At 39.6% G+C, this 25,349-nt stretch overlaps 1 protein-coding gene across 1 annotated transcript; it reads left to right on the top strand.

The window, feature by feature from the left end:
• LOC101994384 (solute carrier family 22 member 19) lies at window positions 1–25,094 on the top strand. The gene is made up of 10 exons (XM_005351885.1): window positions 1–402; window positions 1,433–1,536; window positions 10,028–10,182; window positions 10,284–10,452; window positions 12,264–12,387; window positions 19,967–20,082; window positions 20,831–21,045; window positions 22,873–22,981; window positions 23,905–24,108; window positions 25,037–25,094. The coding sequence occupies exons 1-10, from the start codon at window positions 1–3 to the stop codon at window positions 25,092–25,094; spliced, it is 1,656 nt and encodes a 551-aa protein (XP_005351942.1).
• The last annotated feature ends 255 nt before the right edge of the window (window positions 25,095–25,349 follow it).

The raw sequence follows: 25,349 nt of genomic DNA, 5'->3' as shown, positions 1-25,349 counted from the left end.
ATGGCCTTTCAGGACCTTCTTATTCACATTGGCAGCCTAGGGAGGTTCCAGATCTTTCAGATGGCTTTCCTTCTGATCTGTATTGGCATGGTGCTTACCCACTCTCTTTTGGAGAACTTTACTGCAGCCATTCCTAGTCATCGCTGCTGGGTCCCCATTCTTGACAATGGCACTGTCTCTGTCAATGACAGTGGGATCCTGAGTCAAGATGACCTCCTGAAGATTTCAATTCCCCTGGACTCCAACCTGAGGCCAGAAAAGTGCCGTCGCTTTGTCCAACTACAATGGCATCTCCTTCATCTGAATGGCAGCTTCTCCAGTATGACGGAGCCAGACACAGAGCCCTGTGTGGATGGTTGGGTGTATGACCGAAGCACCTTCCTCTCCACCACTGTGACCCAGGTCAGTCAATCCCTTTTCCCATCAAGCATTCATGATAGAACTTTATTAAAAGCCTTAAAAATACACATTTTGAGAATAGCCTTAATTTTTAGTCATTGTAATAATTTCTCTATTTATTATGAAACATATTTAATGCATCTAGAGGTTGTTTTGAAAATGGCAATAATTTATTCTCCTTGTCCTTTTATTATAGTGATGGCCATTGTTTAAGAAGTAATTTTTATGTCAAGTCAGGTTAAGCAAATACTTCACGTGAAACCTCATAAGCATAACAAGTCAGTAATCATTATCTTTAATTTCAAACTTAAGATATCTTGAAGACTACACAAAACTACAGAGGCTGACCTGGAATGTGGCTCAGTGTATAGTGATTGTGTAGCATGTGTGAGGTCAAGGATTCAAACCCTAACACTACCCCCCCAAAAAAAGACTTATGTTACATTCTTTATGGACTAAAGTATGGCTAATGGCTAGCACACTTCCCAATGTTAAAATCCCTACAGTTCATCACCAATAGATAGATAGACAAGTGAAGTCGGTGACAGTCTCCACACTTGAAGTAGTCAGATGAGAGACTGTGCACCGACACACAAGACCCAGCAATTCTTTAATAGTCTAAACTCACTGCATGATATTTCCATATTTGAGAAACTCTTTTATGGGAGGGAGGGATTCAAGACAGGGTTTCCCTGTGTAGCCCTGACTGTCTTGAAACTCACTCTATATACCAAGCTGGCATCAAACTCAGAGATCTGCCTGCCTCTGCCTCCCAAATGTTGGAATCAAAGGCATGTTCCATCATTGCCTCGCCATTTAAGAACTTCTTAGCTCAAGTTACAAGTCATTAATATAACAGAATTGCAGGAAGATTCCCAGAAATAGGTTTGTTTATGCTGACACTAGATGGTGGAAGTCAGGTGATGCTGAAATGGGAGCTGGAGGGGAAGATGGGGCAGGTACCAGAGGCCCATGTTGAAGAATCTAAACAAATTACATGACAGGTTATCATCTTGCTTTTCTTCTCTTTCAGTGGGACCTGGTATGTGGATCTCAGGCACTAAATTCAGTGGCTAAATTTTTATTCATGATGGGCCTTTTTACAGGACATATCATAGGTGGCCATTTATCAGACCGGTGAGTCGCTGAGCTCTGCAGCTAGCTCTCTCTGCTTGTGGGTATTTGTATCATCTGTGAGTTGTTCATTCATTAAGAAGTAGTCATTGTAGATTATATTTCTCTGTGTGTACCTTTGAGTCTAGAGATCACTAAACACAAATGGAAATGTTAAACATTAAAAGTCCATGTACTGTGTGGACACAAAAGTAGCTATGCAAGATATGGTTTAGAGAAGAGGCAAAGCAATATGATTTAGAAAGATAAAGAGTTAACTATGAGAATGAGACAAATTGGCTTCACCATATACAATTCACCCTATTTGAATATTTAAATGAAATATTTAGTGGAAAACACCATTGTCACTCTTGGTCTGGGTCACCAGGCCCCATACTTCTCAGACATTACCCTAAGTAGTCATGATGACAACAGAATATGAATTATGCTTTAATTGCTCAATTTTTTAATTTTAATTATGCTTTAATTGCTCAATTTTTTAATTTTTTTCATGCAATATTTTTATCAGGTTTGTCCCCCCATTCCTACCAGATGCTCCCTACCAATCCAACTTTAAGTTATCTCTCTCTCTCTCTCTCTCTGTCTCTCTCTTTTTCTCTCTCTCTAAAACAAATAAGAATACAAAAATAAAAAACAAGAAACATGTATACAAACAAAACTCAAAAAGCAGGAAAATGGAAATCAAAAAAGAAACAAGGAAAAGACCAATGACCCCAACAAATGCCCAAACAAAGGAAAATAAGATCAAAAGTCTGCAAAGATACCATTGAGTTAATTTTGTATTGGTCAACTACTCCTGGGCCTGAGACCTACTCTGAAGTGTTTCTAATCCACCCAATGAGACCCATTAACAAAAACTTACTTTTTGTTCTCCAGTGAGTTTCTATTTCAGAGAGCTTCTTGATTAGAACTGGGAGCCTGTATACACTTCCCCTTCTCAGTGCTGGGATCTCGTCAGTGTGAGTCTATCCATGTGCTGTACATGCTGCCACAGTCTCTGAGTTCATGTGTGCATCCATCCTTTTGTGTTTAGAAAACAGTTTGCTTCCTTGGAGACATCCTTCCCCTCTGGATCTTAAGTCTTCCCACCTTTTTCACATAGTTCCCTGACCCCAGAGGGTAGGAGTCTGATGGCAATATTCCATTTATGATTGAGTGCTCCAAAGCCTTTCACTCTTAGCACAATGTCCAGTTGTGGGTCTCTATATTAAATTCCTAGTGTAGACATTTGATCTTGTCTTTGTTGGGTGGCTTTTTGTGCTTTGGTTGCAGTAGCCCTCTATGGAAGCTAGGCAAGTATGGCAGCTGTGGGGTCCCTGGTAGAGAGTGTTTCTGACGGTTGGTGGATGACAGAAGAGAACAGAGATAGACTCAGAGGAAAGGCTGAGAGGGCGGGGTGGAAAAGCTAAGTAGTCCCAAAACAGATTTCGAAAAATCACACTTCCAGCTATGCAAAGTAATCCGTCTAACAACAATAGTCGTCACAATTTGTGGTATAAGAATTTGGATTCTGTACCTGAAAACATGTCTTTTTAATAGAAACCTATTTCTGACAGACAAGTGGCTACATTCTCACACAGTATAAGAAGCCAACATGGGACCCTCACACAGTACACAGTGCATACAGTTCCTTTGTTCCTTTATCATAAGGTCACTAACCCCATAAATGAAGGTACCACCCTCATAATTAATGGAGTCTCAAAGATCCAATTTCTTAGTACTATCATTCTGGCCCATAAGTTTCAAAGTGTAAATCCTGGAGGAACACATTCAGATCACAGCAAATGTGTCCTCTGCCTTTCATGGGAACAGGATGGTGTCTATACCAATAAGCTAATGTTGATAGGAAGGATCCATGCTTACACCTTGAATCTTGTGGTTACTCACTACCTACTGTTTTGATTACAGAGGTAGTGATATTAAAATCTGTCACTTTGTGACCCACTTTTCCTTTATTTTTTGTTTTCATTTTCTGTGTGTTGAAAATATTATATTTATATAAGTTTAAAATTGATATTTTAGCATAATATATGTCCTTCCATATATCAATGAACACCCATTAAAGTATTAATTACTTAATTACTTTATATATTTATTATTTCCTTTTTAAAGACAGGGTCTCATTATGTAGCATTATGTAGCATATGTTGGTTCTACGTGTATCTCAAGGTAGTGTTGAAATCACAATCCTCTTGCCTCTACCAAGCATTAGGATTATTAGCGTTTGTTCCTGGTTTTCTTTTTTTTACTCTTTGCTCTTGGGAAGCCTGCTATCCAGCTCCCAAATAATCACATGGAGAATTATTCTTTCTTATGAATACCTAGCCTTAGCTTAGGTTATTTCTAGCTAGCTTTTCTTAACTCAAATTATCCCAACTTCTTTTGATTCTGGTATTTTACCATTCTCTATTTCTGTATATCTTTTCTTTCCTTCTTATTTCATGTCTGGCCTTGTGACTGTGTGCCTAGATCCTGGCATCTTCTTTCCTTCTCCTTTTCTTGCTCCTCTTTCTTCTCATTCATTCCTTCTATTTATTCTCTCTCCCTGGGATCTACACCTATTCCTCTCTGGGTGGTTATAGGCTGTTCAATTCTTTATTAAATCAATCAAGTGTTTTTGGCATTCAAAGTAACACAGCTTCACAGAATTAAATAAATACAATATAAAAAAATGCAACACATCTTTGTATCATTAAACAAATATTCCACAGTATAAGTGAATGCAACACATCTTAAATTAATATTCCACCATAAGGGTTGAAGCAGAAATTAAAGTTGAAACAGAAAGTTTAGGAACATATGGCAAGATAAATCAAAAGGCAAGCAGCTGGGCATGAGAGAGAACACTACATAGACAAAAGGAAAGACAGCGCTCTGTGAAAAATAAAGCTGCTCCCAACAGGTTCTGGCTGGCACCCACAGAGACCGTCTCTGGGGAGCATGCCCAAATCAACTTTACCCTAATAAACTTTTCAAGTCCATGGGCACTTCTACCTTCATAAATATTCATGTGACTTTTTGTATCTAATATATCAGTCTGAATTGAGGGTTAAAAACAGCTTCTAAGTCACCTCCTCCTCTTCCAAGGAGGAGAACACCCCAGACCATTCTAGAAAGTAACAAGGGGAAGATATCTAGTAGACTCAGACTTAAAAACTCAGATATTAGAGGAAAGCTTTATTGTTGTCACTTGGCATATTTAGCTGTCCACTAATGAGTAGACTTTGTGTTTTTGCTCACTCTTCTGATTTAAAAAAAAAAACTATGACTGATTGAAAACAAAATATAAACTGATGGCCTGGACTGGTGTGAATTCCTATGCCTTGGTAGCATAAGAAGCAAGACTTCTGCAAACAAAACCCCTACTAATGTCTTTCTGTATAATTCACACTGGCCTCAAATTCTTTGTGTGCTAGAGTAGCATCCAAATCATGATCCTGGTGCCTCAATTTACCAAGTTATGGAATTATAGGTGGATACTACTGCACTTGGATAAATAGTTCTTCTAAAATATATTTCTGTTCAATATGAATATAGCCTCTTCAACCATCTCTTTCTTGCATAGAATATGTTAATCGACAATATTATTTCACCTATTCAAAGAACGGTCTTTATCTTTAGGTCTTTATCTTTAATTCATTCTCATTATTTCTATATTTCATTGAAGTTTTTACCCTTTTCACATTGGGTATTTTTCAAACATGGTTGCATTTACTCTATTTTTTCATTTTTTTCTATTTTTTTCAACAGAAATGTGTGTGAATATAGGCATTATCCTATAACTATAGATGACACACATCCTCAAAGAACATGGAGATCTTAAGTTTATATGTCAAACTAGCTCTACTATTAGAGTAAGATTGGTTACTTTCTTTTTTTTTTTTTTTTTGGTTTTTCAAGACAGGGTTTCTCTGTGGCTTTGGAGCCTGTCCTGGAACTAGCTCTTGTAGACCAGGCTGGTCTCGAACTCACAGAGATTTGCCTGCCTCTGCCTCCCGAGTGCTGGGATTAAAGGAGTGCGCCACCATTGCCCGGCTGCAAGATTGGTTTCATCTTCAAATAGTGTTCTTCCAAATGGCAATCTATCACCAAAAATAGGAGGTATTGTGTCTTTTCTTTCATATAAAGAAAATATTTAATGGTATGGCTTATAGGTCAAGGGTTCAGTTCATTATCAACGTGATGGGACATGGCAGCATGCTGACAGAAATGGTGCAGAAGAAGGAGCTGAGAGTTTTACATATTGATTTGTAAACAGGAAGTGTTCTGAATACTAGGCATAGCTTGAGCATATATCAACTCTCAAAGCCTGCCCCCCACAGTGACACACTTACCCCAACAAGACCATAGCCACACTTTCTAATAATTCCACTTCCTAAAATTCAATGAAAATGACCACACAACATACCCAAGTTTATGGGACACAATGAAAGCAGTATTAATAGGAAAGTTCATAGTACTAAATGCCTACATAATGAATCTGGAAAAATCCCACACTAGCGTATTAACAGAAAATTTGAGAACTTTACAACAAAAGAAGCAAACTTACCTAAGAGAACTACAAGACTGGAAATAATCAAATTGAGAGCTGAAATCAACAAAAAAAAAGAAACAAGAAAACAATACAGAGAATCAACGAGACAAAGAGTTGGTTCTTTGAGAAAACAGACAAAATTTTACTGAAACTAACCAAAAGGCAGAGAGAGAATATCCAAATTAACAAAATCAGAAATGAAAAGGGGGATATAACAAGAGACATGGAGGAAATACAGAGAATCATCAGGTCATATTTCAAAAATCTGTTCTTCACAAAATTGGAAAACTTAAGGAAATGCAGAACTTTCTTGGATAAATATCACTTACCAAAATTAAATCAAGACCAGATAAGCAAATTAAACAGACATATAACTGCTGAAGAAATAGAAATAGTCATCAAAAGTCTCCCAACCAAAAAAAAGCCCAAGACCAGATGGTTTCAGCTCAGAATTCTACAAAACCTTCAAAGAACTATATTCTCCTCAAATTATTCCACACAATAGAAATAGAAGGAACATTGCCAAACTCTTTTGATAAGGTTACAATTACCCAAACCACAGAAAGACATTACAAAGAAAGAGAATTACAGACCAATCTCACTCATGAACATTGATGCAAAAATACTAAATAAAACACTGGCAAAACAAATCCAAAAACACATCAGAACCATCAACCATGATCAAGTCAGCTTCATCCCAGAGATGCAGGGATGGTTCAATATATGAAAAATCTGTCAACATAACCCACCACTTAAACAAACTGAAAAATAAAAACCACATGATCATCTCATTAGATGCTGAAAAAGTTTTTGACAAAATACAGCATCCCTTCATGATAAAGGTCTTGGAGAGGAACATACCTAAACATAATAAAGGCAATATACAGCAAGCTAACAGCCAATATCAAACTAAATGAAGAGAAATTCCCAGCGATTCCACTGAAATCAGGATCAAGACAAGGTTGTCCACTCTCTCCATATCAACTCAATATAGTTCTTGGGGTCCTAACTAGAGCAATTAGACACCAAAAGGAGATCAAGGGGATACAAATTGGAAAAGAAGAAGTTGAACTCTTACTGTTTGCTGATGATAAAATTGTTTACATAAGAAATCCCTAAAATTCTACCAAGGAATTTCTACAACTCATAAACATTTTCAGTAATGTAGCAGGATACAAGATTAACTCAAAAAAGTCAGTAGCCCTCCTGTACACAGATGATAAAAGGGATGGGAAGAAAATTCAGAGAAGCAACACAATTCACAATAGCCACAAATAGCATGAAATATCTCAGAGTAACTCTAACCAAACAAGTAGAAGACTTGTATGACAAGAACTTTAAGTATTTGAAGAAAGAAAATGAAGAAGACACCAGAAAGTAGAAAGATCTTCCATGCCCTTGGGGAGGCAGAATTAACATAGTAAAAATGGCAATCTTACCAAAAGCAATCTACAGATTCAATGCAATGCCCATCAAAATCCAAGCAAAATTCTTCACAGACCTTGAAAGAATGGTACTCAACTTCATATGGAAAAGCAAAAAACCCAGGATAGCCAAAACAATCCTGTATAACAAAAGAACTTCTGGAGGCATCACAATCCCTGACTTCAAATTCTACTACAGAGCTACAGTACTGAAAACAGCCTGGTACTGGCATAAGAACAGACAAGAGGACCAATGGGACTGAATAGAAGACCTGGATATTAATCCACATACCTTCTAACACCTGATTTTTGACAAAGAAGCAAAAATTATCAAATGAAAAATAGAAAGTATATTTAACAAATGGTTTTGGCATAACTGGGTATCAACATGTAAAACAATGAAAATAGACCCATATCTATCACCATTCACAAAACTCATGTCCAAATGGATCAAAGACCTCAAAATAAAGCCAGTTATCCTAAACCTTATAGAAGAGAAAGTGGGGTTTGCTGCACTCCCATGGAGTTTGCTATCTCAAGCCTGCTCTAGCCTAGATTGTTGGCTCAGACCTCTTTCTGTAAACGTCTCCAGTCTAGATCCACTTCTGCAGAGGTCCCAGGCCTGGGGTTAGTCCTGTAAAGGTCTCTGGCTCTGATCTACTCCCTTGGAGGTCCCAGACTCGGATGCACTCAGACCTGCAGAGAACCTGGCTCAGGCCTACTCCCTCAGATGTCCCAGACTCATGGCTGGACATGCAGAGATCTCTGGTTCCTGCCTACTCCCTCAGAGGTCTTAGATTCATGCCCTGACCCACAGGGGTCATGGCTCAGGTCTACTCCCTCAAAGGTCTCTGGCTCTGGCCCACTCAGTTAACGTTTGCTCCCCTGTACCTGCTCCTGTGGAGTTCGCTGTCTCAGGTCTGCTCTGGCCCAGGTCACTGGCTCAGTCCTGACTCCACAAATGTCCCTGATCTGAATCAATTCCTGCTCCCATGGAACTTACCACCTCAGGCCTGCTCCCATGGAGCTCACCACCTCAGGCCTGCTCTGACCTACGCCACTGGCCCAGTCCTGTTTCTGCAAATGACCCTGGTCTGGATCCACTCCTGCTCTCATGGATTTCACTGTCCCAGGCCCACTCGGGACCAGGTCACCGACTCGGTCCTGCCCTTTTGGAGTTCGCTGCCACAGATCTGCTTTGGCCTAGGTTGCTGGCTCTGTCTTGCTCCTATGGAGTTCACTGCCTCAGGCCTGGTCTGGCCCAAGTCACTAGCTCAAGTCCTACTCCTGTGGAGTTTATTGTCTCAGGCCTGCGCTAGCCTAGTCACTGGCTCATTCCTACTTCTGTGGAATTTATTGCCTCAGGTCCTTTCTGGCCCAGGGTCATAGCTCAGACTTACTCCTGTGGAGTTTGCTAACTCAGGCCTGCTCATACCTGTTTCTGTAAACCCTGGTCTGAATCCACTCCTGCAGAGGTCCCTGGCTTGGGGTTGGTCCTTCAAATGTCGCTAGCTCTGATCTACTCTCTCAGAGGTCCCAGACTCACACCCAGACCTGCAGAAGGTTCTGGTTCTTCCCTACTCCCTTTGATGTCCCAGACTCTCATTTTAGATTTTCTCATTTGAAATTAAATTTTTTGACACCAAAGTTCGTAATAAGTTCAAGTATTTGAATACTTTGTTCCCTAACTGGAGGACAAGCTTGGAAGGTTATAAGCCTTTGGGATGTGGGACTTGATTGGCAGAAATGGGTTGCTTGAGGTTAATGTTGAAGGAGATACTCACTTTGGTTTCTGTGTGAATTCTAACTGGTTTAGACTCAAAGGGAGGAACTCTGTCACCTGCTCCTGAAACCATGGATTCTCATGACCCTCAGAAGTTGTGAGCCCAAATAAATCTTTCCCCTAAGTAGTTTCTGTCAGATAGTTTGTCACCATGATTAAATAAATAGCTAATAGCTAATATATATGTTATGTGCACAATTTAGTATGACACACTTGGGTTAAAATTCCAGATGTGTAGTCCGTCATATATGGCTTAACTCATATGGAAAACTAGTGATAAGAAATCAAGAAGAGCAAGGCAGTGGTGGTGCACACCTTTAATCACAGCACTTGGAAGGCCGAGGCAGGTGGATCTCTGGGAACTCAAGGCCAGCCTGGTCTACAGAGAGAGCTCCAGGACAGTCAGGGCAACACAGAGAAACCCTGCTTTGAAAAGACAAAGAAGAAAAAGAAAGAAAAGAAAGAAACTGGGAAGAGCATATGGGGAGGTACACACATTAAATCCCAGTGCTTAGAAGGCAGGCAGATCTCTGAGAATGTGAGGCTAGGCTTGGCATCGTAGTAATTCCAGGCCAGCAAGTACTACAGAGTAAGAGCCCACTTAAAACAGAAAGAGGTCAGAAAGAAGTCTTGCTCTGAAGGATGTCTGTCTTTTTTAATTTCCTGATTGTTTATCATTTCAAAGTGTTTCCTATCTTTACTGTTTATGCAGAGTCTTACTGCCCCCTTAATCAAATCCTTCCTTTTCCTCAGGTTTGGGAGGAAGTTTGTTTTCACGGGTGCTTTACTGCTGATGGCCATGAGTGAAACCTGTGCAGCTGTGGCTCCCACCTTCCTCATCTACTGCACAGTTCGCTTCCTGGCAGGGATGTCCTCCTCATCCATGAGGACAAACGGTGTTTTGCTCAGTAAGTCAACGCTTTTGATAGACATTGATCAAGCTCTGGGTTTGACCTGAATGTCCTGTCCAGCTTTCTTAGAAGTCAAACTTCATTTTATTTTCTTTCAGTTTTAGAATGGACAAGCCCTAAATTCCAAGCTTTGGTAATGGCACTGGCATTTTGTGCTGGGGGGATTGGACAGCTATTATTGGGAGGCCTGGCTTTTGCTATCCGAAACTGGCACCACCTCCAGCTGGCAATGTCTGTACCAATGTTCTTCTTCCTTATTCTCACAAGGTATGAGATTTCTTTCCTCTTCTGTTATGGAGTCCAGGGATGGCAATGTACATGGAATCAGGACATAGGGAATGCATTTGTGCTTGGTCTACAAAAGACAGTGTGTACCCCTCTTTGTACTTCTGTGGCATGAGGACACGCAGCTCTTCAAATAAAACTGAGAAGGCTTAACTAACTTAAATCTAAGATAAGCGATAGGTTGTTTTATAAACTCACAATCATACATACATATGGTAAAAGACTTGCATTTCCTGACATGTACTCATTCTTTATTTGAAAGTTCTATTTACCTGTTAGTTCTGTGCTTTGTTTAATAACTGGAGAAAATACATGGCATTTCAGGGTATTCATATTACTTAAAAATAATAAACACAGCCGGGCGATGGTGGCGCACGCCTTTAATCCCAGCTCTTGGGAGGCAGAGGCAGGAGGATCTCTGTGAGTTCGAGACCATCCTGGTCTACAGAGCTAGTTCTAGGACAGGCTCCAAAGCCACAGAGAAACCCTGTCTCGAAAAAACAAAAAAAAATAATAATAATAATAAACACTTTCAGTGTTAGTATTTCAAAAGTAATGGATGTGGTACGTTAACAGTATATATATGTACTGTTATTTTATTTACTAGAGAAAAAACACACCCAAAAGCAGAAATTATCATGAACCCTTACCAGAATGTTCTTGGCCTTTCTGTCTGTCTCTGCTACTAAGTCTAAATTATCCAGGCAGTAATAGAATAAACATTTCAAGATCATATTGCCTCTGTTACAGTTTGTATTTCTATGAGTGGTTTTGCAAACAAAAAAATGTTGAAAATTATGGTAAATTTTTAATAAAAAGCATGTAAGGCAAGTTTATCTTCACAGCTGTTCAATGAAGGAAAATCATGGCTTCTCCAGTTTTAAGCTGTAGGCAGAATGGCCCACTTCTCTCACTGGCTCTTTGGATTCCTTTGCTTTCCACTAAAAAGAAGAATTAAGAAGTGATATGATGCCATCAACAGAGGAGGCTCAACAGTCAGGAAAGACCATTCACTATTTATAGGTTGATACAGTGGGAAAAGTCCATACAGAAAAGAAGGAGAATCCTCTTTCAAGCTCTTCCACATCCTTTATCCTCATAGCATGGCCAACAAAACTGTGATGCTGCTGTAGCCAGGCAGTGGTGGTGCACATATTTATTTAATCCTAGCCCTTAGGAGGCAAGGTAGACAAAACTCTTCGTTCAAGGCCAGCCTGGTCTACAAAATGAGGTTCAGGACAGCCAAGGCTACACAGAGAAGCCCTGCCCCCCCCCAAATTAAAACAGAAGACAGTTATGATGATGCTGTATCCATTTTATAGATTAGAAATGAAGGCAGTGTTAACTTGCTTTTGCGACCAGAAAGCATTAGTTGCAAGAAGTAGGAATGACTATGGTTTGAATGATAGAGTTAGTATACAAAAATTTATCCAGTGGTTCTTTTTAGGAAAAGAACAAAGCAGGAATAAATGTTTACCTTAACAGGAAATTTGGAAAATGTCTATACAAGTATCCTTCATGTTGCAGTTCTGTGAACTCCATATAAATACATATTTGGGTAAGAATGGGCAGAAAAATATAACTCCAGGTCTGCATTCTGGAAGTGCATGTATAAGGTATACATGAGTCATTTCCCATTTTCCTACTGAAAGCTAGACAGTGTAAGATTGTATTTATTAATATAACTGAATGAGTGAGTGGTAGGTATTAAATTAAAGAATATAACTGCTCAAGGAAAAATGTAGTTTAAAATGACTGTTTGAGAATTATCTCACATCCAACATCTTGGGCAGGTGGCTGTCAGAGTCAGCTCGGTGGCTGATTGTGACCAACAAACCCCAGAAGGGCTTAAAGGAACTTAGAAGAGTTGCACACATAAATGGAATGAAGAGTTCTGAAGATGTCCTAACCATAGAGGTGAGCATAATGGAAGCTTGATAACACACACACACACACACACACACACACACACCCCCCACAAGTTTGATATTCACATGAGTTAGTGTCTGAGATGCAATGCGTGGTCACTAAAAACACTTCATAAGGATGTTTCATTCAAACAGAATTTAAGTCACAATGGCAGGGGTACATGCCTTTAATCCCAACACTTGGGAGGCAGAGGCGTGAGTTTGACAACAGCCTAGTCTACAGAGTGAGTTCCAGGACAGTCAACGCTACACAGAGAAACCCTGTCCTGAAAACCAAAAGAAAATTTAAATCACTTGTTTTTCTTCATTTCGTTTCTTGAATTCTGTGCTGGTTACTTTTTTGTTATCACAACCTAAGGTCATCTGGGAAGAGGGTCTCTGAAATGAGAAAATGCTTATGTCAAATTGGCCTGTAGGCAAGTCCATGGGGCTCTTTCTTGATCAATGATTGATGTGGGAGGGCCTAGCCCCCTGTGCATGGTGGCGTCCCTGAGTAGGCAGTTCTGTGTTATATAAGAAAGCGAGCTGAGAGAACCAAAGAAAGTGACCCAGTAAGTAGCAATCCTCGTGGCCTTTTTTTTGTTTGGTTGGCTTGGTTTGGCTTTTGGTTTTTCTTTTTTAGGACCAGGTTTCTCTGTAGCTTTGGAACCTGTTCTGGAACTAGCTCTTGTAGACCAGGCTGGCCCCAAAATCACAGAGATCCACCTGCCTCTGCCTCCTGAGTACTGGGATTAAAGGCATGAGACATGATCACCCAGCGTCTTTTCTTTTTCAAGTTGCAGCCTCAAGTTCCTACCCTGACTTGCTGCATGGTATACCATAAGCTGTAAGATGAAATAAACCCTTTCCTTCTCAATTGCTTTTGGTCAGGGTGTTTATTACAGCAACAAAAAGCAAACCAGAGCAAATTCAATTTTTAGGAATTCTCTATGGGATTTAATTTTCTTTCACTTTTTATTGCAATGTATTGGTTATATGTTGTATTAGTTTTCATTGTGACAGCTTCTCACATGTACATAGTGTATTTTTATCACTTTTCATCATTTTCTTGCCAACTCTGGTTTCTTCCCCTCACATTTCCACTGAGGCCTTCCTCTTCCCAATAAGTCCTGCTTCTACTTTTCTCTCTCTCTCTCTCTCTCTCTCTCTCTCTCTCTCTCTCTCTCTCTCTCTCTCATCTTTCTCTCTGAACAAGTAATTTTAATTTAAGGTTCTTACAGAAACATTGTGAATTGATATGATTTAACTACAATGGCTTGAGCACCTTAACACCTGACTATGCCACTGAAGAAAATGTGTCTCCTCCCAGCAACCATTAACTGATGAACTCCCGATACATCCTCACGAGGGATTTGTGAGCCTTTCCTAATTAGCCAACTTCCTGTAAATCCTTAAGGAGAGGCAGGGCTTCTCTACTGCTCTACTCTCCATAATGGAATTTGATGGGCCACTCCCTTGTGGCTGAAACTCACTGGCCATGTCAAGACAAGAAGACGATGCTACACATCACTCTACCCTTTCAATTGCCTCTTACCTTCTCTCTTTCCCCACTTTCACAGTGTTCCCTGAATTTTGGAACTCATAGACAGACAGACAGACAGACAGACAGACAGACAGACAGACAGACAGATAGAAATATCCCATGTATGGCTAAATTATGAACAGTAGCGTATTCTCAGCACATTGACCAGTTACGACCCTTCAGTGACTGCCACAAACTGCAGGGAAAGGAGCTTTTCTGACCAAACCATTAAACTATAGAAATTAACAAAAATATCTGGAAGGTGCTTCAGTTGGGATACCATCTCTATTTGGCAAAATACCCATAGAAGTTTCCCCACGAAGGTCTGTGATATTGACAGTCGTGGGCTTTTGACAGGGGTTAAAGTGCCCATGTAAATTCCTTCTTGTCAGCAATCTTCAAATACTGGTTACCACACAACAGTAAAATCACTGATGTGCTGTGATTCAACTTGCCAATGAATGATCAGTCAGCACAAACATCCACAGCTGAGCACAGTTACAATGACAGTTCTCCAGGGCAGCGCACATAGCGGCTTCTGACACTTTGGAAGCTAGCCAGCAGGGAGGAAGTTTCCAAATCTCTTCTAGCTTGAATTCCTCTATGTTCTGCAACCAAAGCACACAGTGTACCTAGTAACAGGTCCTTGGCATTAGCTCTGTTGGGAAATGTAAATGAAATTGTATGATTGTTGCTATGAATTATAAATGTGAAAATATCTAGAATGTCCTACGAGATAAGTTCTGAAAGATTCCTGTGTTTGACAATTTTGATTAGGTTAGCCTCTTGGAATAATTGATCTTGGGATTATCTTAACTGAATTAATTAGGTTAACTAACATCCAAAAACTGACAGCAACATTTCTTTGGTTTAGGTCCTCAATTACATTGAAAGGAGGAATCTATCACATATGCAAATGCAGGATGATCAGATACCTCGTCAATTTCCTGCTGCCATGATTTTCCCATCATAAAAGACTACACTCTCAAACTATGATCCAAGATAAACCCTTCTTTTATGTGTCTTATGTTTCTTTTGTCAGAATATCTTATCAGAGCATCAGGAAAAGTAAGTCTTACAGAAAATAGTACCAAGAGATCAACAGGCATTCTGGTGGGACCTGGGAAAGCGGGAAAGCAAGAAAGCTGAAACACATACGAACAATGGAGAGAGACTCGTGAGGTTTCAGAAGTAAATAGGGACTGTATCCAGAAGGAGGATAGGTGCCCTTCGTGAGATTAATTTCACTAAGACTCTGGCTTCATTCTGCCCATATCCTGAGACTTTGACAGGTCATTGCATGAATTTGTGAAGGTGAAACTAAACTGACACATAGATGCAAAGATATTGTATCTGAATGATGGGAAGAGTGCCAACAAACTTAAGATAGAAATTAATATAAATTGCCTGGTCTACAGAGCTAGTTCCAGGACAGGCTCCAAAGCCACAGAGAAACCCTGTCTTGAAAAAAAAAACCAAAAAAAAAAGAAATTAATATAAATCTATTATAAACAATATACAGCTGGAGATATGGCACCATCTAACCCCTTTAAAACTAAAGTCCCAGACATTGGACATGGAGTTATAGGATTTGATGTTTTCCTGCTGGGTTTTGGTCTTGCTTTGGTCAATTATTTCCTCACTATGCCCCCATTCTTATCTTTTGCAATGGGAATGTATACTGTGTGCTATTGTGCTTATATGTAATGTTTTCGTTTCTGCAAGGGGTCACAGTAAGAGATTGCCTTGAGTCCCAGAAGAAGCCCTAAACTTTGGAAGAATGTTGGGAATGTTAAAAGTTAGAGAGATTTTTGAAGTAGTAAATGTACTTTGCACCATGAGCTTGTCATGAGCTTATGAAGACAAGGACCATGTTGCGGTTTCAAAACAAGCTAGGCACTCTGAATGCGGGTGACATTTGTGTGGCTGGGGTAGTCTCTAGGGCTACTGGCAGTGGGCCCAGGACTTAGCCCTAGTGCTTGAACTAGCTTTTTAAAACCCATTTTCTTTAGAGGGGTACCTTGTTCAGCTTAGATATGGGGGGAGGGCCTTGGTCCTGCCTCAAAGTGATGTGCCAGACTTTGTTGAGTTCCAGTAGGAAACCTTACCCTCTCAGAGGAGTAGGAGAAGGAGGGAGTGGGATCTGAGATTGGTATCTAAAATGATGGAAGACTGTTTTAAAATAAATAAATTAAATGAACAAGTGAATGCGGGGAAAATATCCCCTATATGTTCATGTGTCTGAACACTTGATCCCCAGCTGTTACCAATATTCATGAAGGATAGGACATTTAGGTGGACTTTCCTGAAGGAAGTAAGACACCGGCTTTAGACTTTATTGATTGGTCCCACTTGCTGATCTCTCTTTGTTTCCTGTGTGCAGGTGCAGTGTGCTCCCCCAATTTCCTGCTCATGCCTCCATGTCTTCCCTGCCTTATACCATGTCTTCCTTACCATGATGGTCTCTGACGCACTGTAATATAAAATGGAACTGTAATATAAAATAAACCACTCTTGAGTTAGCAGGGTATTTGTCATAATGACAGAAAAGAAACCAACAGTCATCATAGATTTGTGACGCGTAGCCTTTACAGGGTTGAGACATGGTCCATCCATTCGTAGCCTCTCCGGAGATGACTTTGATCCTAAAGGGATAGTGGGGTTTGCTGAATATTTTTTCTGCATCTTTTAAGATAATTATTTGATTTCTGTCTTGAGTCCATTTATATAATCACATTTATTAATTTATCTGTGTTGAAACTTCCCTGAATCTCTGAAGCCAACTTAATCATAATGATTTTTTTTTTTTTTTTTTATTGATTTTTATTGAGCTCCACATTTTTCTCTGCTCCCCTCCCTGACTCTCTCCTCCTTTTCTACCCTCCCCAAGGTCCCCATGCTCCCAATTTACTCAGGAGATCTTGTCTTTTTCTGCTACCCATGTAGATTAGATCTATGTATGTCTCTCTTGGGTTCCTCATTGTTGTCTAGGTTCTCTGGGATTGTGATTTTTGGGCTGGTTTTCTTTGTTTTATATTTAAAATGAGGGAAGACTGTTTTAAAATAAAAAATAAATAAAGTGAACAAGTGAATGAGGGAAAAATGTCCACTATGTGTTCATGTGTCTGAACACTTGAGTGAGTGCATGTGATAATTGTCTTTCTGGGTCTGGGTTATCTCACTGAAAATGGTGTTTTCTAGCTCCACCCATTTTCCTGCAAAATTCAAGATGTTCTTTTTTTCTGCTGTGTAGTACTCCATTGTGTAAATGTACCACATTTTCCTCATCTGTTCTTCGGTTGAGGAGCATTTAGGTTGTTTCCAGGTTCTGGCTATGACAAACAATGCTGCTATGAACATAGTTGAGCACATGTCCTTGTGGCATGACATAATAAATTTTTTTAATTCTGTTGGCCAGAATTAAAATTGTTTTGCTTTGTTGATAAGGTTTTGACATCATGGCCATACTAGATTCATAAAAAAGATGGTAAGCCTTCTTTTCTCTTCTATTTTGTGGAATAATTTGAACAATGTTGGTGTTAGATTTCTTTGAATGTTGGGAATTCTACAGTGAACCCAAGTGAATCTTGCAGTTTATATATCTGTTTAAGTTATTCATTTTATCTTATTTTAATTTTGGTAGGCCATATGCATCTATAATTTCACCCATTTTTTAGATTCTATAATTTAGTAATATATTGGCTTTGTGTTATGTCATTATGATTTTCTGAGTTTTATTAGCATTTGTTTAGTGATTCCCTTTTTATCTCTAGCTTTATTAACTGTTTAATTAACTCTGTTCATTAACATGACTAGGATCTCATCAGTCTTATTTATCTTTTCAATGAACCAACATTTAGCTTCACTGATTCTTTGTACTATTATTTTAATATTATTCATTAATTTCTGCTCTGATATTAGTTACTTCTCCCCATCTATTAATTTGGGGTTTGTATTGTTCTTTTTTTTTTTGTTCTTTTTTTTTTACCAAGGTTTAAACTCTTTATCTGAGATTTATCAAAAACATTATGGGTATCTCAGGCTATATACTTTCTTCTCAAGTCTGTCTTTATAATGCCCCATAGATTTGGTAAGTTCTAGGTTCATTTTTGTTCAATTCTAGGAACCCTTTATTTCTTTCTTAATGTTGTCAGTGACTCACTTGTCATTCAACGGTGTGTTATTTAATCTCTATGAATTAGTATGTCTTCTGTGCTGTTTCTTGCTACTGATTTCTAGCTTTATTCCATTGTGGTCAGTTAGAACACAGGGTATTACTTCAATATTACTATGTTTGCTGCAGCTTACTTTGGACTCTAGCATGTTGCCTATTTCGGACAAGACTCCAAGAGCTGTTGTGGAGAATAGATAGTCATTGGTGTTTAAGTGGAAAGTTCCTCAGATGTCTGTTAGGTTCTTTTGGTTTTGGATATTTCATCTTAAATGTCAAGAAGAGTTGTTAGGCTGACTTTTGAAGATGGCTCAGGAGAACAGTGCCAAAAGCGGAGCTGGTGCTGAGTTGGGATTGCTTACTGGACTTGAGCCTATTTTATGGGGGTACAAAGACCACACAGAGATCAGAGGAATTGCACAGGACAAGTTAATGGTAGGGGTTAGGAAGTTCACAAGAGTCAGAGAACCACACAGAATGATTTTCTAGATCATTCTATCTGGATTTGGGGTAGGCAAGGCCCACATCTCAGCAGGAACAAAAGAACTCATCATATTCAGTGGAATCTTATGAAATCTCAGGAGCCAGGCCTTCACTATTCATGTTTTTACCAGGATTCTAATCTCCAGAACTTCCACCAGCATCATCCATTGAATTCTGCTTACAGCATTCTAGTGTCTCTTTACCTGTGTCAACACTCTTCCACATCCCTCCAACAAACAACTTATAATATCATCCTCCAACTTAATTTTAGACATGCTACTTGAGGTACAGCGTGTTGTGATATGCTTCAAAATATAACAAACCCAAAATGAAAATATATACTCCCTACAAAGAATTAATTCTCCTGAGACTATTTTTTTCTTTTGAAGGAGTTTGAGGTGTGGGTTTAGTCAGAGACACACTATTTACCCTTCTGCCTCTGCCTCCCGAGTTCCGTGGTTAAAGGAGTAAACAACAGTGCCCAGCCTGAGACTATTTTGTTCGGTCATTAAAATCGGGTGGATTTCCCCCTTTTGTGTTAGCATGCTTACTGGTGTCGCCCTTGTTCATATTTTGTTAAAGCAGCCACGCTGATGAGACTTCATGTAGTTTCTCTGACATATCTAGAAGACGAAAATCTCACAGAAAACTTTGTTTCTCTTGCTTTTACAACCTTTTTTCTAATGGAAAGGGGAAATTCCAAGGAACCTCAACCACAGAGAATTTCAGCAACTCAGGAATCTGTGAGCAAGAGAGTTCCTTGGGAAGTGGCCCAAATTGGTTATCTAATGACAAGCGGTCATCTGTGAAATCATACATACATAAATAACATTATAAAGACTGAGCAGATTGTATTCATATATTTAGGGGTGTGTGTGTGTGTGTGTGTGTAATTAAAGAAATAGAACCGTGTGTGTGTGTAATTAAAGAAATAGAAGCCACATATTTGAGACAGAGCAGGGTAGGTTGCATAGAATGGGATGGAGGGGGGAAAGGAAAGGGTGAAAGTATGTAATTATATTTTTCTTTCAAAAAGCTTTTAAAGTACCAGATGCCATGCCATGCAAATTCATATGCTATATGTGGAATGTGGGACCATATTCTAAATAACTTTTCACTTGTTTTCCTCCCTAATCTGTGTCTCTAACCTATAACTCCCTTTCTGTTACCTACATCCAACTATAGTCTCCTACTTAACATGTTCACCCTGTAGAAATGCCTGAGTTTCCTTTCACTACTGGGCTCACACTTCTCACCACTTCTTTCTATGCCTGTCATTATTTTTTTGATGTCTATATATTGTTCACTAGACAGGAACAATAAGTATTGATCTTCTGTAGGTTACCAGCATGCCTCACAATGTTTATCAACAGTTTGTTGATGTTGTTGAAGGTTGTGAGAAACACCATGAAAGATGAACTGGAGGCAGCACAGACAAAACATTCCCTGTTGGACTTGTTCCGTACACCCAACCTACGTAAGCGGGTCTGTCTCCTGTGCTTTGTGAGGTGGGTGTCACACAGATACTCTGAAAATGATGTGGTGGTGGCTCACGCTTTTAACTCCATACTCAGGAGGCAGATGTAGGTGGATCTCTATGAGTTTGAAGCCAGCCTGGTCTACATAGAGAGTTCAAGGCCAGCCAAGGCTATGTATTGAGACCCTGTCTCAAAAACAGTGTAGACATTAATCTTCTTCTTAACAGACTTGGAGATAAGTGTTGAGGGACTTCTGCAGCTGAGGGAATCCAAAGGGTTTGGACTATCCTAACACGGAGTCAGCTGTGCTGTGAGGAGTGTTTATCCAATCACTGTCACAAACTCATTATCAGAAACCAGTGCTGAGAATTCCAGTCATGGAGAAACTGGAAATCTAAGCTTCCTCATTGGTTTGTTCCCATTTCAAAGGAGATAAAACTTCAAAGCTCAACTACATAACTGTATCCGCATTAATGGGTATCTACAGATATGAAGCTATAAGGTTCATTCAGATCAAGATGTAAGAAAACTCTAAAACCCTGAATGAACCCAGCTTGTATCCCAAGAATTCCCTAACATCTTAAAAAGTTGAAGAGTGATATGTTTCCTCCATCATAGAATGTTTTTGTGATTACAACATTATCTCCCACATGCAAAGTTTCCAGAAAACAGCTGCCTCAATAATTTAGCAACTAAAATGAGCTGCCTGAGATAACTATAATGTGTTGAGCAACCACTCCAAACCTTATGATGTGACTTTCTTCTTTGTTCTCTACAGATTTGTGTCATTGATCTCTGTTTTGGGTCTGCTTATCCACTTCCAATACCTAAGCAGTAACGTGTTCCTACTGCAGTGTCTCTTTGGTGTAGTATCCATCCCAGCCAATGTGCTTGGGAATTTTTCAGCGAACCACATGGGCCGCAGAATAACCCAAATGATTTTCATGTCTCTGATGGGAATCTCCATTTTGACCATCATATTTTTGCCTCAAGGTGAGAAAAGAACACAGGATGAGCAAAGAAAATACATTCATCCTTTTCTCAGGATTTGTCATATCCTACCTGTAAGAAGTTGGGGAGAAAGGCACTCTATAGATTTGCTGTAGGCAGTCCAGGCCTTTAGAACACATTATTCTATTAAGATATTGGGATAACAGCTAAAATTTCAGTAAAATTTGGTTCAGATATTTGTCTTTGTTGCATGGAAGAAGCATCTGATACATTTATACCCAAATGTGTTTAGGTCAACAATGGATCAGTCATTGGTGAATTATAATTTTCATAGAAATTATGTAATTTTGACCAAAGCACACTGTAACTCCGTCTGTCCCACAGGATCTCATTACTTTTGTTTCAGTGACAATCTATTTCCTGAATGGTGTATGTCTACTCATAACTCTCACATAATATCACCATGAACCCAAACCCAGGTCGGAGACTTGTCTCTAGAAAAGAGGCATATCATTTGCATTGAAGCTCAAAAGAAGGGCAAAGAAGTAGTAATGGACTAAATCACAAGACTGTTAAAATTCACTTCATTGAGTTAAATGAATGTATGTAAGAAGGAAATGACCAGATGGTCACCAAACTTTGCTGAAATCCAGGACTATGGCATGTTTTATAAAATTCCAAAACAGCAGTATTGATGCCTGAATGCCACCAGTGATGTCAGTTTTCTGCCTTACCTCGAGAAATACTCCAACATGCAAAGCTTCCATGGCCTTTTCAAAATTTAATTATTTTATTTTATGTGTATGAGTGTTTTGCCTGCATGCCTGTATATGCCTTTCATGTGCCTGGTGTCCACAGAGGCCAGAAGAGGGCATCAGAACCACTGGAAACTAAACACAGATAGTTGTAAGATACCATGTGGGTACTGGGAATCAAACCCTCATGAGACTTTTTAAATTGAGTGCCAATTGACCCTATGAATGGTTTTTCAACTTTGACGGTTTTCCTAGCAAGAGTACTTATGAGTACTCAGACACTATTCCAAATCAAGCCTACACACCACTGTAGACTTTCTGTCTTTCCACTCTTCTGTAATATTGCACACAGGTCATAGATTTAAATACTGTGTGTTTCTGAATGAGTTGATAGTTCTCCATAATTTTCTCCGTGACAGTCCTGTATCCTGCATGAAGGATTGCTGAAACCCGAGAAAGAAAGGGCAGATGTGATTTTCTGCATCTGCTGTGCTCTCTACTTCTGTTGTTGTTGTTGTTGTTGTTGTTGTTGTTGTTGTTGTTCAACTCAGTGTTTCTCTGTATTTTGGAGCCTTTCCTGGAACTTGCTCCATAGACCAGGCTGTCCTCGAACTCACAGAGATCTGTCTGCCTCTGCCTCCCGAGAGCTGGGATTAAAGGCCTATGCACCACCACCGCCCTGCTGCTCTCCGCTTCTTATCCAAATATCAGAGATACAACATCTAATTTTTCAGAAGCTTTTCTTCATTATAAATCAATATATGCAGATATGTCACCTTGTAGCTTGTAGCTCCTGACAATTTATACCTCTCCCTCAACTATATTTTAGATCTATGACAAGCTTCCAACAAAATTATATTCCAGCCGGGCGATGGTGGCGCACGCCTTTAATCCCAGCACTTGGGAGGCAGAGGCAGGCGGATCTCTGTGAGTTCGAGACCAGCCTGGTCTACAGAGCTAGTTCCAGGACAGGCTCCAAAGCCGCAGAGAAACCCTGTCTCAAAAAAACCAAATATATATATATATATATTCCATTTAGAGTTGGGAGCTACAGATTCGTGCATTCCGATTTATCTGTGTCTCACTTGACTGTCACTGGTCTTCCTCTATCCAGAAATGCAGACCCTGCGTACAGTTTTGGCAACATTTGGAGGAGCAATTTCTTCTGCCTCTATAACAAGTACTCTTGTGCATGCAAATGAGCTTGTCCCCACTGTAATCAGGTATGACTCAAGCATGGGCAGAGCAGCTTTTTCTCAGTTCATTCACTAAGAACAAGAAACAGAAAAACTGTTGGGTAGTTAAGCAATCAATTGTGATGACAACAGGAATGGCCACAGTGTCCTCAAAGGTTACTTTTTGGCAGATAGATTCAAGTTCAATGCAACACTAACCAGCATCTCCTGTACAACTTGGAATCACATAGAAAAAGGCAGCTACCAAGAGAAATACAACTTTTTAATATTTTATTTTTCATTGCGTGCATTTTTGTATTTTTATGATTTCATGCAGGTATGATGACACTCACTCCCCATTATCTTCCTTCTCTTATCTCTGCCCACTCTTGCTAACTCCTTCCACAGTGATCTACCTCCTATACTCATGCCTGTTTTATTAAGCTGCATGTCTTGTAACTAGCATAAAAAATTTGTGCTTCAATATAAAATTTTCAGATCTATGTTTTTATCCATCTAACTCCTCTGTCCCTCCGTGCCCACTTGCATTCCCACCCATGCCTCAGTACCCCTTTCCTTTCATGTCACATACATTACTATACCTCCCTCTCTCCACTAAGACCTTCTCCTCCCCTCTTACGATCACTTTCTCTAGTTTCATAGTCTATACCCAGACCCCACCCATGTGTATGCATACATGAAAAGCGTAGTATACAACTATGACAGGAAACATGTACTCTTTATCCTCTATAGCATGTTTTATTGTAAATGGTAGACAAATATCTTAATACTCTGGCCTTGACAAAAAGATAACACCAAATGAAACAGAAATTTGAAAGTCAAGAATAAGTTACCATCATCCTTAAATCAATTACGCTGTGTATTGACTTGTAATTAATGTGAGATGCAAACTCACAAATTCTGTGTGTAGAGTGTCTAGATTATTTCTGGTTTACACTTTCTACCCCAAGGGCAACTGCTCTGGGAGTCGTTGGAATCGCTGGTAGTGCTGGAGCAGCCCTGTCTCCCCTGTTTATGATCCTCACGGTCTACTCTGCCAACTTGCCCTGGATCATCTATGGAGTCTCTCCCATCCTTGGTGGCCTTGTTGCCCTTCTCCTCCCTGAGACCAAGAATCAGCCTCTGCCTGACTCCATCCAAGATGTGGAAAATGAGTGAGTAACACCTCTACTTCCCCTTAGGGGACTTGTGTGTCCGTGGTCCGTGGTCCGTGGTCCATGATGAGGAAGGTGAATGGGAATGCAGGGTCAGTCTTTCCCTGGCAAGCTGACAACTAGGTTTTTTCACATATGGTCATTGGCATAGGGACCCTTTGTACATCCCTTTATATAGGGATTTCATATGTGCCTGGAAACTCTACATCACAAGAACCAACTCTGACCAGGTGGTGCTAGATTAATGATAAATAGGACAAGTTCGTGTGTCCTCTATTTTACTCTGACCCATTATGAAACACGTATCTTGACAAGTTCATGCACTTTCTGTCTACTTTGCCCCATTATAAAGCACATATCCTTGAAGATATTTCACAATCACACACAAATATAAAGGGCATTTCATCCCTCAGACCAGTGAGTGCTGGTAAGCTTTCTAAAACTAAGTCTCTATAGACTTAGGATATGACAGTCACTACTTAACCTACAGACTATACTCAAACTGAAGAATCTGCCACCCATTGTATCTGAGGGAAGGACACTTGTGTTTGCTGTGAGATTAAGAAAAAATTTGTTCCACTGGGAATAAAATGTTCATGTCAGAGAAAAATGGAATAGTCAATAAAATGATTACAAAAAGAAGAGGGAGGGATTTAAAACTTTGGTGCAATTCCCATGTGTTCTCCTAAAACTCATCTGAGAACACCATGCTAACCCAAGTAGGAGGAGTCAGAGCTGCCTCACAGAGGCTCCCAGGGAGCTCAGTCTTCCATTCACAAGATTTAGTCCAACATTTTGTGAAGAACCATAGCTTTTCCCAACACTGATGGGCAAAGGATGAAGCTGCTCTAAAGAACACAGGGATATCCCTCTTCTCTGTGCCCTTTCCCATTGTTTTTGCTTATGGTGTTTGTTGTGTTTGTTCCAGGAGGAAAAGCTCAAGAGAGGCAAAGAAGGACTCTGTCACCAAGGTGACACCATTTTAAAGAATTTCTACAACTGACCTCTGATCAAGAAGAAAAACAAAGGAAAATGTCATTCAGGATATGGTGCCCCAGGATTGTTCTTAAATGTTAGCAAAATTTTTCCCTATAAACCATATGTATAAATAGTGAACTAAATTAAAATTATAGCAGTTTACCATATATAAAGTAACTATAATAAATCACAGCAAGAAATTTTTTTAATTAATTAATTTATTTATTAAAGATTTCTGTCTCTTCCCCGCCACCGCCTCCCAT

The sequence above is a fragment of the Microtus ochrogaster genome, chromosome 8 (assembly GCF_000317375.1).
Source record: "Microtus ochrogaster isolate Prairie Vole_2 chromosome 8, MicOch1.0, whole genome shotgun sequence".
In the NCBI taxonomy this organism is placed as follows: domain Eukaryota; kingdom Metazoa; phylum Chordata; class Mammalia; order Rodentia; family Cricetidae; genus Microtus; species Microtus ochrogaster.
This window is presented reverse-complemented; position numbering and strand designations above follow the sequence as displayed.

Bases quoted from the DNA above. Each gene is read 5' to 3' on its own strand.
- LOC101994384 (XM_005351885.1), top strand. From the start codon at position 1: ATGGCCTTTCAGGACCTTCTTATTCACATTGGCAGCCTAGGGAGGTTC. The intron at 10,453-12,263 runs GTATGAGATTTC...CATCTTGGGCAG, and splicing joins TTCTTCCTTATTCTCACAAG to GTGGCTGTCAGAGTCAGCTC. The intron at 20,083-20,830 runs GTGGGTGTCACA...TGTTCTCTACAG, and splicing joins TGTCTCCTGTGCTTTGTGAG to ATTTGTGTCATTGATCTCTG.